The sequence below is a fragment of the Phalangium opilio genome, unplaced genomic scaffold (genome assembly GCF_054372755.1).
Source record: "Phalangium opilio isolate 3A_F unplaced genomic scaffold, DU_Popi_V2 ptg000329l_1, whole genome shotgun sequence".
NCBI classification, from domain to species: domain Eukaryota; kingdom Metazoa; phylum Arthropoda; class Arachnida; order Opiliones; family Phalangiidae; genus Phalangium; species Phalangium opilio.
Genome location: NW_028324226.1, coordinates 61,622 through 80,702, shown reverse-complemented (window position 1 = coordinate 80,702; position 19,081 = coordinate 61,622). Strand labels below are relative to the sequence as shown.

Below are 19,081 nucleotides of genomic sequence, written 5' to 3'. Positions count from 1 at the left end.
ACAATTTTGGGTGTCCTCTGGCCGGACTTTGATTTTCACTTAGCCTACTATGCCTATAACCTTAAGAACAATAGGAAAATTAAGAAATATACACTGTGGCAATTATTATTTGCAAGCAAGTTGAACTTTAATAGACTACTATAGTTTCATTGGCGAAAATAATATTTCTTGATTATTTCTGCGAAGTGTCTTAGTTTTAATATTAACTTAAAACTATTTGTTGTTGCTGTTTAGTGTTTTGTAAAAATGTTTAGAGAGTTCTCTAAAGATGAAAATAAGCTGATGTAATTTTTAGAACCTTGGGACGCCACCTCGAGTGAGCTATGGCTAATTGGAGTTTAAACATTGTCTGTCTTTTTGTCTGTTTTTTTTTTCTGTTTAATTTTATGCGCGCCACACAAGTTTTAGCAAAAGTATATAGATGCGGTTTTAGTTTCTTTATAATTCTTTATCGTGCGGAAACGGGAAAATTCTTCTTCCGGCGGATATGTTTTAAATTTTAAGAAAGGTCTTTTTCTGGGAAATGATGATAACTTTAGACAATATTTTTCTTTTATCAACATTGTCACTCTCGACATCCTGAGTATTATCTAGCCCCTTCATAGTATATAAACCCTTAACTTCCCTCGGGAAATTTACAAAAGACTAGAAAGAGTTTTCGTAGTGTCGAAAGAGATAATCGGACTCGAGCGCCTAATTATGAAATCGGCATTGTTACTTCTGTCTTTAGCCGCCACTGTATTCTTGGTTCAGGTAGATTTTTTCAATGTTTAAGTCTTTCCCAAAGTGTTAAGTACTTAGGGAGGGTATTGTTTTTAGTGCGTCAGCCAACCCGGTCCCGTTTTGGGTTCCACTTGTCCTTGCGGTTGGAGTCCTTGCCGATCCAACTCCGATTGCGGAGCCGGGGGTTGTTGCGCCCAGTTAAGTCCGTTCTTACCCAGTCAATGTTGCGTTCATCGCCAACATTTGCCCTTGATGCAAAGCAGGGGTATTTGCCCTCGTCAGTCAAACAATCAAATTTTACGACCCACCAAAATAGGTATGTCTAAGAAATCGACCATATCGATGTTAACTAATGACGAATTCCAATGGACTACTCGGAACGCTTTCATAGTGCTCTGATAGATTTTTTGTGTTACATTTGTAAGTCTAGATAACCTCTCCCTCGGATTCACGTCTTCCATAAACCCGAGATCCGTTCAGAACCGATCTGTATAAAAAGACAGCTCACAACGGATCTCGGGTCTAACACTCCGTAACTAATAGCGTTTTCCATTGGGGTCGCCTGAGAGCGCTCCGTATTTTGTTGATACGTCGTCGCTATAGCTCGGAGGACAGAATCAAGTTGCTCCCAATGAAAGACGAAAGTTTTTTTCAGAGCGGTTTTGAGACGTTATCAGGCGCTCGATTTTGGTCGCTCCGTCTCTAGAGTCGGAGCGGTTGGGATCAATCCTAGAGCAAACCGGGATCGGGGAGCGATTTGGACAATGGAAGGCGCGGCTCCGTCTCGTAACCGCTAGTTTTTCCCCAATAGAGCGCTCCAAGAGTGCCCGGATTACCCCAATGGAAAACGCTATAAAATTAAAGGAAATCCGAGCGCGAGCTGATCTAGATCTATTAATGAAACACGCAAAATGTTTCAGAGCGGCCCAGAGTAGTAAATGGAATAAGTTATTAGGGTTGCCTAATACGTTTTTTTTTCGTCGAAATGGTATGTCGTTTTAACCTAATTGTTCCGATGTAGGGATGTGTGAACCACGGTACCCGCCTCCGAAAGGCGCCAATGTCGCCTGTCCTTATATGTTGCCATCCGACGATTGTCGCGTTGACGAGGATTGTCCCCTAGGAGCGGGAAATATACCCATGTTGTGTTGTCCAACTGATTTGAAACCCGGTTGTTATATCGGACGAAGATGTTCTCCACCAGTCCTGGTCTAAATGATATCAATCTTATTAAAAATATTAATTTTAATAAATAATTAGTGCAAACTGTGTCACTGCCAATTAATTATTCAAAGTAGATATTTCTTTTGTGTTTGTCTTTCTTTGTTTAATGGTTTTTCTTTCTTTATAATTTTACATAATTAGCAAACCAAACTGTACATAGACATATTGAATAAATATATCCTATAGCGACGTTCTCCTTTTTTTTTGATTAATTCGAATATTTTCCCTAAATTTCGCAAAATTCGCTGCCAGAGCCAAAAATGCTATCGAATTAAAAGCCAATTTATAGTTTAGCACCCTGAAAAATTTATGGCTAAATAACTTCTAAAAATAGGAGCTAAACCGTTTCAACTATTACAAATGGTTAGTTATTTTGGTTAGTATAGTTACTCTCGTTCTCTCTCTCTCTCTCTCTGTTTTGTTTTTTTTTAGTGAAAAACATCGCGTTTGTTATTTTATTATTTGGGTTAAATTTAATTTGTAAAAATGAAAATCTAGTAGAACATTTTGTTTTTATAAAACAATTTTATTTTTTGTTTTTGCAATTTCTTGGAAAGGGAGGGGGGACATTTTTTTAATGAAATTTCCGTGAATTCTTTAGTAGCGACATTGGGAACTTTTTTTTAACTTCTTAATATTAATTTTATTGAAATATTCGCGGTGAAGTTAAAATTAAATTAAAATAAATAAGGGTTTTTTTAAAATAAAGGCGTAAAATTTCAAAATAAAAAATAATATTAGTTAAAAAAAATTTCCTAATGTCGTTTTTAAAGACATGATTTTTTTTGGATAGTGGGGGGTTTTAAATTATTTATTACTCCCTCCCACTGTCTTCGGAAATCGGGAGAGATCAATTTTCAATAATTTCTTTGTTTGTTTATTGATGTATATATATATATATTTGTTTATTTGACGCGATGAAAAATAAGATTAAAATTTAGGCAGCGGCCTTCTCCAACTTGATGAGCTCAAGGATGCCATCGTGCATTTCCTTGACGGCTTGGTACTCGGTCAAACCGATACGACGCTTGTTGGAAACGTCATAGACTCCACCTTCACTCTCCGTGTGCTCACCACGGGTTCCTATGTAGAGTTAGAAAAGATAAATTTAGAATTATGGAAATATAAAGGACGACCAGGGATAGATTTAATTTTAGAAGTAGGAATGGAGAACGGTCCAACTCATAGCCCAGTATAGAGCCCCTTCCTCCAACACGTATACAACGAAATGTTTAAATTATCTTATTGCCTTACTTAAACTCCGTTTTGATGACGTTGCTGACGGGGACGGCGAAAAATACGTAATTCCTTTTTACCTCTCTCGCTATGACCCGCCTCTTCTTTCAACCCCTTCTTCCCGAGGAAGGGGGTCCGGGACTTTGACGCGCGCCCAGATTACTCTGTTCTCCATTCCTATTTCTAAAATTAAATCTATCCCTGGGACGACGTTGTTTCATTTACCTCTGACTTGGAGGTTGTACTTGTTGGCTACTTGTTCGAGGGAATGCTGATCCTTAGCGATCTTGGGAAGCTTAATGTGAACACTAGCGCGAATGGTGGTACCCAAGTTAGTCGGGCAGAACGTCAAGAAACCCAATCGGTCGTGGTGAGCGAAAGGAAGCTTGGTTTCGATTTTCTTCAAACCCTGTAATTGTGCGTAATTAAGGTTAATTACTTGGGGAATGTTTTAAGATTATTACAAGTACATCCAGTACTCAATGGGCCCCATATTCAAATAAATGCAGGGTGTTCCTGTAAGGGATAGTAGGACCCAAGTAGAATGGGTTCAATGTGACATTTTGTGTCGAAAATGTAACTTCCATGATATTTTGCCCTGAGGAACACCTTTTACGAGTTATGATTTACGGATGACCCCTTATTTTTCTTTTTTAGTTTATTATTTATGAAGGGGTTATCCGTAAAACTCTCCATTCATAACTTGTAAACATTTGCCTATAGAAATTCCATTTTTGACTCGAAGTGGTCCATAGAACCCACTGTACCTCGGTCATACCACGCTTTTAACACCCAGTTAATAAAAAACATGGGGCCACTCATAGGACCCTTAGGCAAGTGCCTACTTACGTCAACCATCCTCTTGTAGACTTGCTTGACATTGCCTCCCATTTGCATGGAGATGATCCTAAGATGATCCTCTTCGTTGCACCAAACCAAGAAGGTCTTCGTGTCGTTGTGGAAGATACCGCGACCAGTGGGCCAGTAACGGCAAGCGTTAGCGGCTTGCAAGAACCTATAATAATTTACAAGTTATTTATTTATAATTATCAAAACCTTTGTGTGCAATTAAAATTAAACTAATCTGTTTAGGGTTCTATGTGGTAAAGATTACCGACAGTAGGCTTAATCTGTAAATGAGGCTTAAAAAATAGGGGCATTCAACAGTTGTAAAGTTTAATATGCGACGTAATTATATCTAATAAGGGTGATTGTGAAAGTAAGCAAGCTAAAAGCGTAAACACATTGAGGCACGTAACCATTTGTCATTTTGGCAAATATTTAAGGCGATAAGGCGTTGTTTCCCTCAACACCCATTTGATCGTTAATAGCTGACGCGTGTCTCCGTATACCCAAGAGCATTAATAACAGTTGTCGTGATTGCGTGGGAGTCCTGACCAGATAGCAAACCTCTAATCCCAAGTATTACTATTACCTCACGTAAAAACCCAAGACGAGAATGCTCAAAAATAAGCCTTGAACCGCGTTTTCTATAGTCGCCCACCTTTATTACTCGGGGAAAAGAAAAGGGAACTACAGGGGTCTTGTAAGCCTTTGACAGTGATCTCGGGTTAAATTGGCACTGTTATATTCTCGGTGTATGTATGTATCTATCTTTTAATAGCGTGCGGTACTGCTCTGCCTTTTGGGGTGATAAAAGACTAGTTTAAGTCTTTAGCGAAAGGATGTTTCCTAAATCAGTTTGTTCGTTGGTATAGTACGAATTATTCATAATGGTTTTCAGTTGGGCTGGGTTTAGGGTCAGGTTGTGTGCTTATAGCTTTGCCTTTTGGTTGGAGAGAAAGGAAAGGTGATTTATGGATTGGTCTAACTGACCTATCTCCTTCCTTGAAGAGGAAATGATCATCGATGAGCTTTTGCTTGGTGGCTTCGTCCATTCCGGTCAAGGGGTAGTAAGATCCCTTGTGTTCGCCATCCAGAGAGCTCAGCGTTTCACTCACCCTCTTCTCCATCTCGGCGTATTGCTATAAACACAATATCGTACTTGAATTAAATTTATCGGGGTGGGTAATTAAATTAATACAGGGGGTTCCTTAAATGACGGTAGAACCCAAGTTCAGTGGGTTGTTTGGATTATTGATTTTGAGTCGAAAATGTAACGTCAATAACATTTTGACCCAAGGGACCCTCTTTACAAGTTGTGATTGTAGTGTTTTAGGTATGACCCCTTAATTAAATTGGCATTGTCTTTCAGTTTCTTAATTAAATTTAAGGGGGGGGGTCATATCCGTAAAAATCTGAAATCAGAAATTGAAACAGTGAGTTGCCTTTAAGAAACTGAAAGACGGTGCTACCTTAATGAAGGGGTCATAGATAAAACACTTTATTCATAGGTTGTCCAGGCTGGCCCTTAAGCTCAAAATGTCATAGAGGTTAAATTTTCGACTCAAAATTGATTTCCCACAGAACCTAAGTACCCTTGGTGGAACACCGCGTGAGACGGGATTTTTTTTAAAAAGCGGGAAATGTCACGTGATTAGATGGGTTGTAACTTACGGCCTCGGTCAAACAAGGGTTCATGGGGTATCCATTGAGGGTACGACCGCAACGGACACGAGTAGAGATGATGAATTCGTTGGTGGGGTCCAAGTCAGTCAAAGTCTCGATGTCACCGAAGTCGGGGGCGGGTTGCTTGTCAGTTGGCTTGAATCCCATATGGTAATCTTCGATGATCTTGTCGAACAATGGAGAGAAGACGGTGTAGGCATCGGGATCAGGAGCGTAGATACCGATTTGGGCGTCCAAGTTAGCGTAACCTAAAGAAAATAAATAAAGTTCAAGTAAGTCTCGGTTTTTTAATTAACCCAAGTAGGATCTTTTGTTTGTATAATTCTTTTCGCTGACGACGGTGGTTTTTTTAACAACCACTGAGATAAAACAGACTGTTTCTTTCTCTTTAACGAAGCGTATAAATGCCTCGGGATGCTTTCTTTTTCTTTTTCCTTTTTAAATTCTATTTTTAGAACCCCGAGAGAACTTATTGTACGCGCAACCTCTTCCAGGTTTTTTTTTCTTCCGCCGTTAAATTGGCCAGAAACTATTCATATTTTCACCTTTGGAAGACAAATACTCGTTAGGCCTAAGGCAGTTTCTTTTCTCTCTCCGTTAAGAAGTACATAGTATATATATATGTAATACTATTATAAAGTTGGCGGGGATTTTAGAGGCTAGCCAAATAAAGCCAGAGCCACACACGCTCACCTCTCAGAAAGAGAGAAAGCGAGAGAGAGGGAAAGAGAGAAAAAATAAAACACTCTAAATAACTCTAGTACGGGGGAAAAGAGAACACTTGGCAAATATTCGTTCTATCAGCTTCTCTTCCTTTTCTCTACTTGTAGTTAGTACTATTTTTAAACTCTAGTTTTATAGCCGCTTTTGCTGTGGCAAGTGGTTTTAAACACTATACTTACGGGTGGGGCACTTGTATCTCTTTCTCGCTTATTGTCAAGCTATTAAATAAGACTGTTAAATTTTTTTCCTGTTATTTAATTACCTATCCTTAATTCCTGCAAGAAACCAAGTCCCAAAACTAAAAAACCTTGTCTTAAATGTCCCTGACTGTGACTTTGAGTTGTCTGGATTCGCGCCAAAAGACTTACTACCTACCTAAGGTTCTGTAATATCTTTGAAAAAAATTCAGAAGCCAAGTCTTAAATCACTGCACAAAAAGATTAAATACCTCTCGAATATTTTTCTATTATAAATTACACCCAAAATCGATCCCCCTTCCTAAATACCGCCTGCATTGTATGATTAGCTAGCTAGCTAGAATGGATTTGGATCGTTTTTTTTTAAAGAAGAGAACATTCCGTTGCCATAGAAACGATCCCGTTGTAACCGGAGGGATGTACATAGCAAAAGGATGGTTATTGATTTTAAGGAAGCTCAAGATCAGTCAGAAGCCCTCGCTCTCTCTTGCTCGCTCTCGGATTGCATTCCACAAATAATTTTGACATTGTAGACGTTTAGGGTCCCTTTAGTAGAAGGTTTAGATGCCCAAAGGCCCAAGTTTGCATCAAGGGATTGAGGTCACGGGAAAAAAGGTTCCTTGGAAATTGTCGCCATACTGTCTAGGGACTCGCGAGTCTTGTCTCCGAAGATGGGAGGTTTAGTATCAATGGGTTCTTCAAGTAATTGATAAGAGATTTCCTAGCGGAGATTAGGGAAACGGGTGGCAGTTATCTGATGTGATTGAAAGAAGTGTACTATCTTATTTCGTTAATTAAGTCTAACTGCTTCAATCAGGAATTTTTTAATTGGTTTATCCACTAATTAGTGCCTTTTTGCGCGAGCTCACCTTACAATATATCTGAAGGATTAATAGATAATTTCAAATAGGAAATCGTCTTTGTAGAGACTGTGGGTTGTGTCGTATTTTTGAATAGTTTCAAACTGATCGTGAATTATTTTTCAAAATTATATATATATATATTGTTTTAATTAAACAAAATTGAAAGAGAAGAGGAAGTGTTAGGAAAAAATAAATGAGTTGACAAATATGACATAAACAAATATATAATTAAAATTCATAATTAATGAGGAATTACAATCAAATTAAAATGAAACAACAAACAATCTTTACTATATAAATGTAATAAATACATTGGATCAAAATTGGTTAATTGACATTTGGGATTTTTGACAATGTCAATGGAAAATAGGTATATTTAGGATATTTTAATTTTCGTTCCATGCCAATCATTTTGGGGGTAGGTCCAGGTGTGGTCATTGATTACCTGATTGGACACAGTCCAAAAGGGTCGAGCCCATGGAGGTCTTGAGGCCCTTGAGTTGGTCGAAAATCTCTCGGGTAAGGTTTTTCTTGGTCAAGTGCTTGCATTCCGGAGCTTCTTGGATCTTCTTCCATCCGGCTTCCAATTTGTCAGTGGTTGCTTGGTCCACCATATTGCCTTCGAAAAATCTGGGAAGTTCGCTGCGTAAAGAAACGAGGAAGCGTTTGTACTTCTTCTCGGATGCTTTTCCACGAGAGAGACCAACTATTTGGGGGAAAACGCCGGCTTTTATGGCGCGCATGGGCTCATGGGATGGATACCCTACTCCCAAATCAACCTGTACATTACTCCTTAACCAAAGGGATAGCTAGGACTGGGGAGTCTTGGAGAAGAGACAGTGCGCAAACTCCATCCTCTTCCAACAACCACCGCACCTCCACCGTACCATGCCACCTTTCCCAAAAATTTCTCCCCACTTTCTGGCATCTCTGACTGCCAGGATACAAGAGATACCCCCTCCCTCCCTTCTGACCCACCCGATATCATTCTCGCTGTCCAATGCCCCATCAGGATCTTAGCCAAAGAATTCCACCAGACTTTTAAACACCCATACCATACTTGTAAAATAGCTAACCTAGTCCACGTTCGAGTCATTCATAAGTCCCGTATCTGATAAAACTGACAGCTACTGAATTTTTGCGTCAATTGAGTGGTGTTGTACGCTCACAATGCATCATTGGTAAAATCTGACTTTATGTAGGCCTATTTCTGGTGGGGTGTAATGTACAACGAAATTGCGATCAATTGAGAAAAAGGTTTAGTTTCGTCGTAAGTGAGAGTTAAGCCTATTTTTGTGGAATATTTCTTAAGCTCCATGGATGAAGTCAAAGCTTGTAGTCCTTTAGAGTCCTACGCTGGTGCGCTTGGGAGAAGCGAGTTATTTTAGGAGGATATGGGCGTGTACCTGAACGTTCTTTCATAAATACACCGAAAAACCTATAGCTAGCGCTCTTGTCATCATCTTTTTAAATTTTCATGACGTTAACTTCGCTAAGTAAAGGGTGCCGAACAAATCGATGAAACCAGAAAGAAAAGAAAAAATTCCTTTGCGACTAAACTTAAAGATCTGCGCAACGTAACTAGTGCTAATACGGGTGAAAGACTGGCAATAAATTTTGGGTTTAAGTTATTTTTCTTCAACTTGGATTTTGAATTTATATTTATGGAGTTGGACTGAAATTTCAATAAATATTGATTAAAGATGGGTTGAAATTTCAAGCTTAGCCTCATCCTAAACTTTTGGTGAACGCCTGAATATAAGAATCGATATCTGAACATCCACAATGCTACCAATAAACTGATTGGCTGAAATTGGAGTATCCCAAAATAGCTTCAGTACGGACAAATTAATTTCAATGCTCCAGCCTCCAGGATCTCGAAGCGGACCTTGTAGTAATTTTTTCTAATTCTTTTAAATTGATACGTCCAAGGCCCGATATAATTAAAACCTTGAAAATAGGCGCTTAATTTTTTTAACTAAAATTCTAAGAAGAAGGTATTCTATAAGGAATGCCAGATGGAGAATTTCTCAATTTAGTTCTGTCTATCTCTTTCTCTTTCGAAGATTTTAGTTTATTTTTTGTTTCTGTACAAGTGAAGGAAAGGACTGTACCATAATCCATTAAGACGGGCGAACAATCTGTTCGCGAGCTTCTTCTCTAGCTTGACTTCGGGACAGTGCCAAAGACTTGTCAAAAAACCCCGGTCTGGTATAGCTAGATTTTAGAACTTGGTCTCTAAGATGTACATCTCTCTGTTTGTAAGTTAATAATTACGCCAGTAAGTTTAATTAATACACTGTTACTGAAGAATGAAACGAAAGCTTGGTTGGACACAATAGTGATGGTCGTTCCAGAGAATTGTGTCATCCATGGCGCCTTGGATATTTGAACCCAGGGCGCCGGGAGCATTCCAATTTGTTTGAAAGACATTTGGGTGACAGCGACTTCATGGGTGTCCGATAATTGGGAGCACGACAATTTGGAGAGCTGAAAGTTGGTGGTCCAACAATTGGGGGGGGGGGGGTCCGGTTAGTTTTGGCTTAGTTAGGCCAGGTCATTGCCACCCAATTGTCACTCAACCATAATTAAATTCTTTCAATGGTCGGACATCCAATTTTCAGCCCTCCAAATTGTAGCGCTTCCAATTTTCGGACACCCTGTCGTCATCATCCAAATGTCTTTCACCCAGTTGTCATAGACTCGAGCGCCGGATACAGTTACTCGCGTTAAACTTATTGGAAGTTATTATTTGCTTATGTTCTCTTATAATTAGATTCGCTCGTAGGCAAGAGAGCGTAACCTAAGGCATTTATTCGTTGGTGGGGCTCCCTCAAGGTTATTGTAAAAGTTCAGCCTATGGAGTCTAAGATAGACTCTCTCTCCCTCTCTCTCGCTTTCCTCTTGAGCTTCTTTTCTTTCATTGCTGTCCTAGCTGCCAAAGTATCGTCTTGAACTTGCCCTTGCCTACTACTGCTATAGCTGAATACCAGAATGCCTCGCGGCAGGTTCTCTGATTGTCACTAGAGAGAGAGAGACAGAGCCAAGCCTCCCTATCCGTATTGCGTGTACTGTTTTCTTGGCCATAATCCAAACATCTGATGATGTTTGTTTTAATGTGCACTTTAAAGCATAGGCTTAAAAGTTTTCGCTTTATCTTCATTAAAATTATAAACCTCGGATTTTACTAGCTCTACCATTTTATTACACTGGTGTCAGTAACGGAGTAACTTCATCAATGAATTTTAAAATATTTTTATTCTAGTGTGTAATAGAATGAACAATTAGCAATTGGCGTCATACCATCTACCGTAATCGCATCATTTCACTATAAAGGGTGTTTCTGATAAGTCTGCCATAAATTAAAAGGTGTGTTCTTTGAGTCCAACTGAGTGGAAAGTGACTCAAAGATCATGCTGGGTTCTACAATATTTAGTTATGGGCTACCAAACATTGATTGGCAGGGTTCGAATTAAAAAAAACCCCAGCCAAAAAAAAACCCGTGGGTTTTATTGGGTTTTACCCACCATAAAAAACCCACTTAATAAAACCCAACACTAAGATCTACAATTTTGATGAATTCAAATGCTAGAATAATTTCATTTTAAAGATATTTGTTGTTTCCACTTTAAAAGTACCATTTAATATTATTTATTATTTTTTATGAGGCATTTAAGACTTTTTTATTTAGCAGTTACGTTTGAATAACAATTTCTACCCAGCACACAGCTGCTAAAGATAAAAAAACCCAAGTACCCAATAAATCCCGGTGGCCTGGGCTTTTTAAAAAAATCCGGGTTTTTTTAACCCTGTTGATTGGCCCCAAAAACAAAGGAACTAGTAATTTAGCTTTAATTTACCAGTGTAGGTACACGACTACCCATTTAAAAGTAACTAAATGTTTTAAACCCCCATGTTCTTCGACTCTCTCCATGAATTTCGACCCTAAGAACACACCCTTTTATTTATGGCAGACTTATCAGAAACACCCTGCATATTTCGGTGCCTACATGATCCCCTAATGGGACAAAGACTAAATTCTTCATTTAGCCTACCTACGACGTGATTGGCTGGTTAAATACCATTCCCTTTTCTTAAGCCTAACATGTCTGCCCCCAGTTGAGCGATACAACCGGCAAGAATAACTTTTAAATGACCTTGTTGTTTAAATAACCCTTTAGGCTTACCGAACTCAATCCAATCAGAATTTGTCTTAATTTAAACAACAACGATCATTGGATAGTGATTCGGGATTTGAAATAATATAGGAATTGAGAGGAAAGATAGATCTTACCTTTTTAAAGTCAAGGATAGATACCAGAGTGAAAACATGGAAGTAGAAAAAGAACGAAGACTGATATAGTAATAATGTAGAATCAATTTAATTGGAAAGATGATTAAGATAGGTGGGGTAAAATATTTAAATTATATTAAGACCGAGGGTTAAGTTTTTGAGAGTGAGATAATTCAGTGTAGGAATGGAGCTAGGACGTTCCTAGGATGCTGAGATATCCGCGAACTCGTGACAGACATAAGCCAAACCTTTACCACTCCTACTCCCACACCTTGAGGAGTTTTACAGCGGATGAGCAAACCCTACTCCCCTAGTGGGGTTTTCAGTAAACCTAGGTCTTTACTGGCAAATTTAGTATAGGGCTCCACTCCCTGGTATGGTCACTTCTCTCAGAAGCCTTTATTTCTAACGGGGTTCCCATAGTTCCTTTGGGCACGACGCCGACGCAGTTATCATTCTGCTCCAGCTTCCTCCATCTTCCGCATCCTCTTCCAAAAATTGATCCCACGGTAGAACGCCATCACACTGTGACTTTCTGGAGATGAAATAAATTATATTTTCGTTTAGTAAAGTTTTATAATTATTGTTTTAAAACCACATTTATCATAGCTCTTCGAATTAATTATACAGCGTGTTTCTGATAAGCCTATCATAAATTAGAAGATGCGTTCTTAGGGTCAAACTGAGTGGAAAATGTCGCAAAGAACATGCATGGGATCTACAACATTTAGTTACGGAGATATGGGCTTCCAAACATTGATTGGGCCCCATAACAAGGAAATAGTTACATGTGGAGTAAGACATCAATCTAAGAACGATATTGAACCTTTCTCAATGGCAGAAGTGTACTACTTAATTGGTAGACGTGGGCGTAAAGCTAATTACGACACATCTGTGACAATTACCTTGTTTTTGGGGCCAATCAATGTTTGGCAGACCATATCTCCGTAATTAAAAGTCTTAGACCCCATCCATGTTCTTTTAGACACTTTCCACTCAGTTTGACCCTAAGAACAAAACACCCTTTAATTTATGGCGGAGAAACACCCTGTATTGTGTAAATAAATCCCTAATTAGGTGTAAAAATGAATTAATATTTTGAAACATTTATTCGTCGTTAATACCTGAGCTTTGATTATAGTTCTCATTAGCGCGGGAAGTTAACAAGTGATAATAAACTATCGATTAGGTTTAAATTCAGAAGTCCCGAATCAGCAGCTACAGCCATCTTTACTCGGTTTCGAATTGAATGAATATATTACGCTCCTTGTTACTAACCCGTGGTATTACAGTAAAAGAGTAGTTTACTGTAGTAGGTATTTAATATTTATGCAAATTAGCTCGAGAATTATAATTGCTTGCAGTTGTAGTGCAGTGGCGTTCATATTCAATTATTTTCGACTTTCTAGGCATATCAAAGTAATCGATATCATTTTGTAGATCAAATACAGGACTTATTATTAATATTAGAGTTTTAAACTTGCCTAATTAGTTCAAATTTTAATTCGGAAACCGGAGATTGATAGTGGTTAATTTTCCCAATTAATTTTTGTATATAATAACACGATAAGGTTATCTTCCCGAATACAATTCAGATAACATAGAGCTATGATCACAGTATGAACGTGGTTGGTAATTTAAGATAGTAATTATAATAACCTTGTAGTTAGGCTTAATAATTTCATTGGAATCCTGTAGGTCTTATGTCTAAACTCTAAAATAATCGTAATAGTTGGTTCAGGGGGTTCGCTCTGAAGTCTGAACCCCTCCCCTCCCCGGTTTTCGCGCCTTTTATATTATATGCTATGTTTGCATTTGGATTTTGGAACCTATATGGAATTGTAGAATAAATGTTGTCACATCTGTTTGAGTGATTTCGAGTGTTAGTTTTACTACTTCAACATCGGATTTCGCCAAAGTTTATTCTGAATTCGATTTTATATACTTCTTTACCCGACCCCCTATACTACATATTTTAGCTCTTAATGTGATTGGGGGTGAACTAAATTTTACTTCAGTTGTATCGACTTCCAAATGGAAGAGGTAGAAATAGCTCTGCTGATCATATATGACGAATTAGTCCCTAAACGTAACATCCACCTTCTTCACCTTACACGGCCGTCCTTTTTCTTATCTCTTAGTAGCATGCATTGCGGCTAGCGGATTATTTTTATATTACGTAAGATAGCTAGCTATGGCTGGCTACAAAGTTACGATCGCTCTGTAACGCGCGGGAAAATTTACAATATAATATACTGTTTCGTGCCAAAATAAAAGGGTTATTTCTTGGTCTAAAATATGGCTAAGATAAGAATTGAGAAATTATTGCCTTAGACGAAAGAAAGCGTACATTATGGTAACTTTGGGGGACGTTGAAGGTGACATTTCTGTTCTTAAATTAAGCCTCTATCGAGTCTCTTCTTTTTGGGTTTTTAAAACTTGTATTTCCCCAAAAGGGATCCGTGTAGAGTTATTAGAATTTGCCTGTTGTCTTTTTTTTTTGGCTTCGTAAATTTATTTCTAGTTCAAGAGGTTCATAAGCTATATTTAATAGTTTATTCAATAATTTCATGAATATGTAGCTATATCGTTAGGAGTTTTAAGTGTAAAACCAGTAGAATATACAGTTAATGTTAAACAATCCGAATCATTGTGTAGGCGGATTTTGTGGGAAGAGCTATGGTATGTATGACAAATTTTACCTCGCGAATAATTTACCTCGCTAGCTGCGTGTTGAATCTAGCGCACTCATCGGAACTGGTGTTGCTATACCAACCAATGAAATCACAGGTAGAATGGCATCAGAATTATGAGGTGTCACCTCTAAAGTAGGTTCTTAAGTCTAGCCCACATTATCCGTGTATAGATTAACATGTGATATATATATATGGGGGCACTGTTATTTCTATTAGTTGTATTTTTTCCTGGTTTTACCCTTAAGTTCTTCTATTGAATTTTATAATGGAATTTTTAACTAAATATTCATCAGCATAATGAATATTTTCATAGATAGATTCGCTAATTCATTTGAGGTGGTTTTTTTTCTTCTTCTAATTTTTGCGAATTATTTCGGTTCATTTCGTAAACAGATCCTTGCCAAAGAAACTTTGGCTTACAATAGTTCAGTCGTATTTTGCAGCGAATATAAGGCTAACATTGATATCTGATATCTGTAACTAAAAGATGCTAGCTATAGAGGCGGAAAGCATTCTTACAGTGGAAAAGAATTTTCTTATTTTTTGGTTATTCAGTCAGTGGTTTTCAGTTTTCTGAGGCGAGATAAACTGCAGTCCGTACGCTCGGATTACTCGCTAATTTCGGAAGCGACTGCTCCAACTCGGAATGAAATGGAAAAAAAAAAATGATAGTATGTTAAATACTATGCTTGTCCTAAAGAATGTTTTCCATCTCCCTCCAATCTCCCATGTGATAAACTGTGTGACTGTATTATAATAATAATAATGCTCCAGATGGGTGTCTTTTCGGTGAACGTGGATGTGCTGAGGGGTAAACATTTTTACAGGCGCTCGTAGCATTAACATGGCCGTTCGGGCCATCCTCACGACCTGGTGGACCAAAAATGAAGCCTGGCGACGCGCCCACCCTGACTCGTCCATACCACATTATCTGGACCGATAGGTCTCAAGACTTCCGTCCCCCGCTGCCACCACAAACATTTGCGCATTTTGTTGGACTTATTAACTTCTGCTGCGCTCCCCCAATTGTAGGGAGCCGCCCTGTTTCAAAAGGGCGTACCATTGTACGGCGAACAATTAAACCTGTAAACCTGTAAACCTGGCCCCTTTTCAGCCTGGATTGAGTCTTCCCCTTCTATCTTTACAATCTCAACTCAATTTTTTTAATTGTTAGAACCATGGTTCTATAAAAGATACAGGGAAATAATTCGGGTATGTCATTGCCCCATTTCTTGTCTTTCTATTGATACGAAATATTCCGGGTTACAAAATTACAAGCACTTTTTTTAGATTTACAAGCACTTTTTTTAGATTTACAAGCACTTTTTTAGATTTACAAGCACTTTTTTTTAGATTTACAAGCACTTTTTTTGGATTTACAAGCACTTTTTTAGATTTACAAGCACTTTTGTTTAGATTTACAAGCACTTTTTTTTAGATTTACAAGCACTTTTTTTAGATTTACAAGCACTTTTTTTAGATTTACAAGCACTTTTTTTTGGATTTACAAGCACTTTTTTTTAGATTTACAAGCACTTTTTTTTAGATTTACAAGCACTTTTTTTTAGATTTACAAGCACTTTTTTTTAGATTTACAAGCACTTTTTTTAGATTTACAAGCACTTTTTTTTAGATTTACAAGCACTTTTTTTTAGATTTACAAGCACTTTTTTTTAGATTTACAAGCACTTTTTTTTAGATTTACAAGCACTTTTTTTTAGATTTACAAGCACTTTTTTTAGATTTACAAGCACTTTTTTTTAGATTTACAAGCACTTTTTTTAGATTTACAAGCACTTTTTTTAGATTTACAAGCACTTTTTTTAGATTTACAAGCACTTTTTTTAGATTTACAGCACTTTTTTTAGATTTACAAGCACTTTTTTTAGATTTACAAGCACTTTTTTTTAGATTTACAAGCACTTTTTTTTAGATTTACAAGCACTTTTTTTTAGATTTACAAGCACTTTTTTTTAGATTTACAAGCACTTTTTTTTAGATTTACAAGCACTTTTTTTTAGATTTACAAGCACTTTTTTTTAGATTTACAAGCACTTTTTTTTAGATTTACAAGCACTTTTTTTAGATTTACATTACAGGGAGCCCCCCGGTACTATAATTCCTATAAATTCCTACATTTTTGAACCTGTCCTTTATTATCCTATAATTTCATGAATGGTCCTATAATATCCTATATTTTTGACTTAGTCGAAGTTTTCGTATAGTTTATAGCATCAAATTTATCAAAATTTAGCTTTTTTTTTATCGAGATCACATTTGAATAGACACCGAAATTGTGGAGCTCGCTTAGGATTTTTTATATATTATATTATGTTATATTTTAATTAAGTAAAATCCAATTTGTTATTTTTTATTTTTTGGGATTTTTCTACATAGTTTAAGCCCAAAATTGTATTATATTAGAGAATTTTTAGTCCTATATTTTCCTATAAAAACACATTTTCCTCCTATAAAATCCTATAATTCCGGAAAAAAATTCCTATTTTTCCTATAAGGAATTTAAATTTAAGAGTGGGCTCCCTGACAACAATCAGGGTTTGAGTAATTAAGCAATCACTTTCCTTAATTTTCTTCATTGTTGTTTTACTTAGGGACATCGTAACTTTGATTTGGAACTAGATACGTATTCGCTATTTGCGTATTTACTACTAGTTTAATGTAATTATTATTCTGATGTTTAGCTAAAATCAAGGAATTTATTTCAATTTCAGGTCTTGTTTTTGACTGAATGACGTCACGATGGACATTTCTTGGAAGGATCACGCTTGGCTATCAGCGAGGGATCAAGATTGGGCGGTCTAGTGCACGACCGAGCTTCACGGAAGGTCGCGGGAACCAAACCGTACTGTTCTAAACATCTAAAATGACCTCACTATGGTTCCCGAACGCGTTTGTTTTTCGCGGTATTTTTTTATCGGGTTTCTTAAACTTTGCGTGAACTTCGACTTTTGTGGTGCGGTTACATTTGAACTTGACGCAAATTACGGTTATACACGAGTTCATCGGGATGCCAGAAGCAGTGGGTGAGTACATATAAGTTAGCACGCGAATAAGCAAACTTTAAGGTCAGAGCGCCGCGACCCATAGTCCCTTTCCCAGATGTCAGGTCAGAGCGCTGCGTCCCATAGTCCCTGACCCTAATGCGCAAGGCCAATAGTAACTTGCGAGCAGTACCAAAATGTTGCGAGCGCATTAACAAACTTTCAGGTCAAAGCACAGCGTCCCATAGTCCCTTTCCCTATAACGTGCGCATCTGGAAGTCACGTGATCATGTCACCTTGAAACATTTTAATTGGAGTAAATAGAGACCGATCAAGTTTATTACGGGCCAACCCCTAGTGTGGTGGGAAACCTACAAACAATCTATCGTGAACTTTCTATTCAACGTCAAAATGCGTCAATCTGTTTCCCAAACTGTTATTAAAATAGACACTTTAAGTCGCGTCGCGGGTTAGTTTTTAAAAGCAAGTTTAGGTTCGTGAACTTTTCGCGTGATAGTTTAGTATCGTGTATGTGCGCGTTTTTGTGTGTGACATTTTTCACCATCTTTGGATTCGATCGTCGTTAAAATGTAAGTACCCGTTATGTGTTTTTCTGTCGCTCGCTTTGTTATGTCCCTGTGCTTTTCGCATTATTTGGTTTTAATTTAGACATTAGAACCCGGTTTATGTTTTTAAGAAGATTTGAATAAGTCATAGCCCCACGTCTCCCCTTTCCAACGGTACTGTACACTTCGTGTTACAAGAATTTGGGCTCGAGTAATTAGGCTTATTAGAGAAAATGACCTTTAACCCCTCGTTCAGCAGTCTACTTTTTAGACATAACACTGGTGATTTTATACAAGATACTAGGAAATCCTTTGGGTATATTTGTAACCAAGCTTCTTTGAATATTTGAAAAGGGGATTAACATCCGAATGAGAGTAAATAAAATGAAATGGGAGTTTACCACCAGATGCCGCCCCAGTTTCTATAGGCCTTTAAAGTTAAATCCCTGACGACCTTTTGGGAAGTATTTCCAATCCTCTGTCACTCCATCCTATATAGTTTTTATCCTTTACTTTGAACCAGTTTTGTCCGCTAAGGGGGTTAGCTTCCCTGAGTTTTTATCATCTCCTAGGAACAAGCTAGCTAGCTAGCTACTTGTATACAATTCCTCTCCATCCCTTTTCATGTATCCATCCTTTTTCTCTCTCCCTCTTCTATCCAAGTTCCTCATCCGTGTTTCGCTTTTATTTTTTTGTTTATCAAGAGTGTAGGGGGGTGAAAAAAGGAATAAGGAGAGAAGGGGTTAGAGGTTACTTTAAGATTTTTCTCTTTTAATTAAGTTCTTAGACGTGTCCTGGATTTTATAACCCTCAATCTCCGCCTGGCCTTTCCCCCCTCCCCCCGAAACCTTCCCCCCAAAGGCATCTCTCTCTATCTCTCTCTCTCTCTCTCTCTCTCTCTCTCTCTCTCTCTCTCTCTCGTTCTCTTTCTCCGCTTGCATCTATCCTGTCAGCTTTTTAAATTTAATTATCGACAATGGGTTAAGTTTGTCTCTTTTCAGAAGTTCTCCCCTTTTCTCCTTTTATAG

General features: G+C 37.8%; 2 protein-coding genes and 1 long non-coding RNA gene across 5 annotated transcripts in view; 2 read left to right on the top strand and 1 right to left on the bottom strand.

The window, feature by feature from the left end:
* The window catches only part of LOC149610111 (uncharacterized), a 75,063-nt gene that overhangs the window by 3,094 nt on the left and 52,888 nt on the right, over positions 1–19,081 (top strand). Inside the window, exons 2-3 of one of the 2 annotated variants that reach the window (XR_016376513.1) lie at positions 17,218–17,529; positions 17,714–18,077. This is a non-coding gene — a long non-coding RNA (uncharacterized LOC149610111). Of the gene's footprint in view, positions 1–17,217; positions 18,078–19,081 lie in introns of both variants that reach the window. The other variant, XR_016376512.1, reaches the window with a different exon arrangement.
* Positions 405–2,136, top strand: LOC149610115 (uncharacterized). Its single transcript, XM_089859630.1, has 3 exons — positions 405–753; positions 820–1,039; positions 1,745–2,136. Exons 1-3 carry the CDS (start codon positions 700–702, stop codon positions 1,936–1,938), a joined length of 468 nt encoding a protein of 155 aa, XP_089715756.1. The 5' UTR covers positions 405–699; the 3' UTR covers positions 1,939–2,136.
* On the bottom strand, positions 2,364–11,948 carry LOC149610114 (arginine kinase-like). 2 transcript variants are annotated; one of them, XM_089859628.1, is made up of 7 exons: positions 11,790–11,948; positions 7,941–8,137; positions 5,701–5,960; positions 5,020–5,168; positions 4,033–4,198; positions 3,409–3,592; positions 2,364–3,030 (listed from the first exon to the last, which is right to left on the bottom strand). In XM_089859628.1, the coding sequence occupies exons 1-7, from the start codon at positions 11,825–11,827 to the stop codon at positions 2,885–2,887; spliced, it is 1,140 nt and encodes a 379-aa protein (XP_089715754.1). In that variant the 5' UTR covers positions 11,828–11,948; the 3' UTR covers positions 2,364–2,884. The 2 variants fall into 2 exon arrangements, with proteins under 2 accessions (XP_089715754.1, XP_089715753.1); XM_089859627.1 differs by lacking the exon at positions 11,790–11,948 and having other exon boundaries at positions 7,941–8,368.

Excerpts from the sequence above, each read along its gene's own strand:
- LOC149610114 (XM_089859627.1), bottom strand. The coding sequence starts at position 8,238 with ATGCGCGCCATAAAAGCCGGCGTTTTCCCCCAAATAGTTGGTCTCTCT. Across the intron at positions 5,961-7,940 it reads TTTGGACTGTGTCCAATCAG|GTTACGCTAACTTGGACGCC; the intron begins GTAATCAATGAC and ends TATTTTCTTTAG. Across the intron at positions 3,593-4,032 it reads TCTACAAGAGGATGGTTGAC|GGTTTGAAGAAAATCGAAAC; the intron begins GTAAGTAGGCAC and ends GCACAATTACAG.
- LOC149610115 (XM_089859630.1), top strand. The coding sequence starts at position 700 with ATGAAATCGGCATTGTTACTTCTGTCTTTAGCCGCCACTGTATTCTTG. Across the intron at positions 754-819 it reads CCACTGTATTCTTGGTTCAG|TGCGTCAGCCAACCCGGTCC; the intron begins GTAGATTTTTTC and ends TATTGTTTTTAG. Across the intron at positions 1,040-1,744 it reads TTTACGACCCACCAAAATAG|GGATGTGTGAACCACGGTAC; the intron begins GTATGTCTAAGA and ends GTTCCGATGTAG.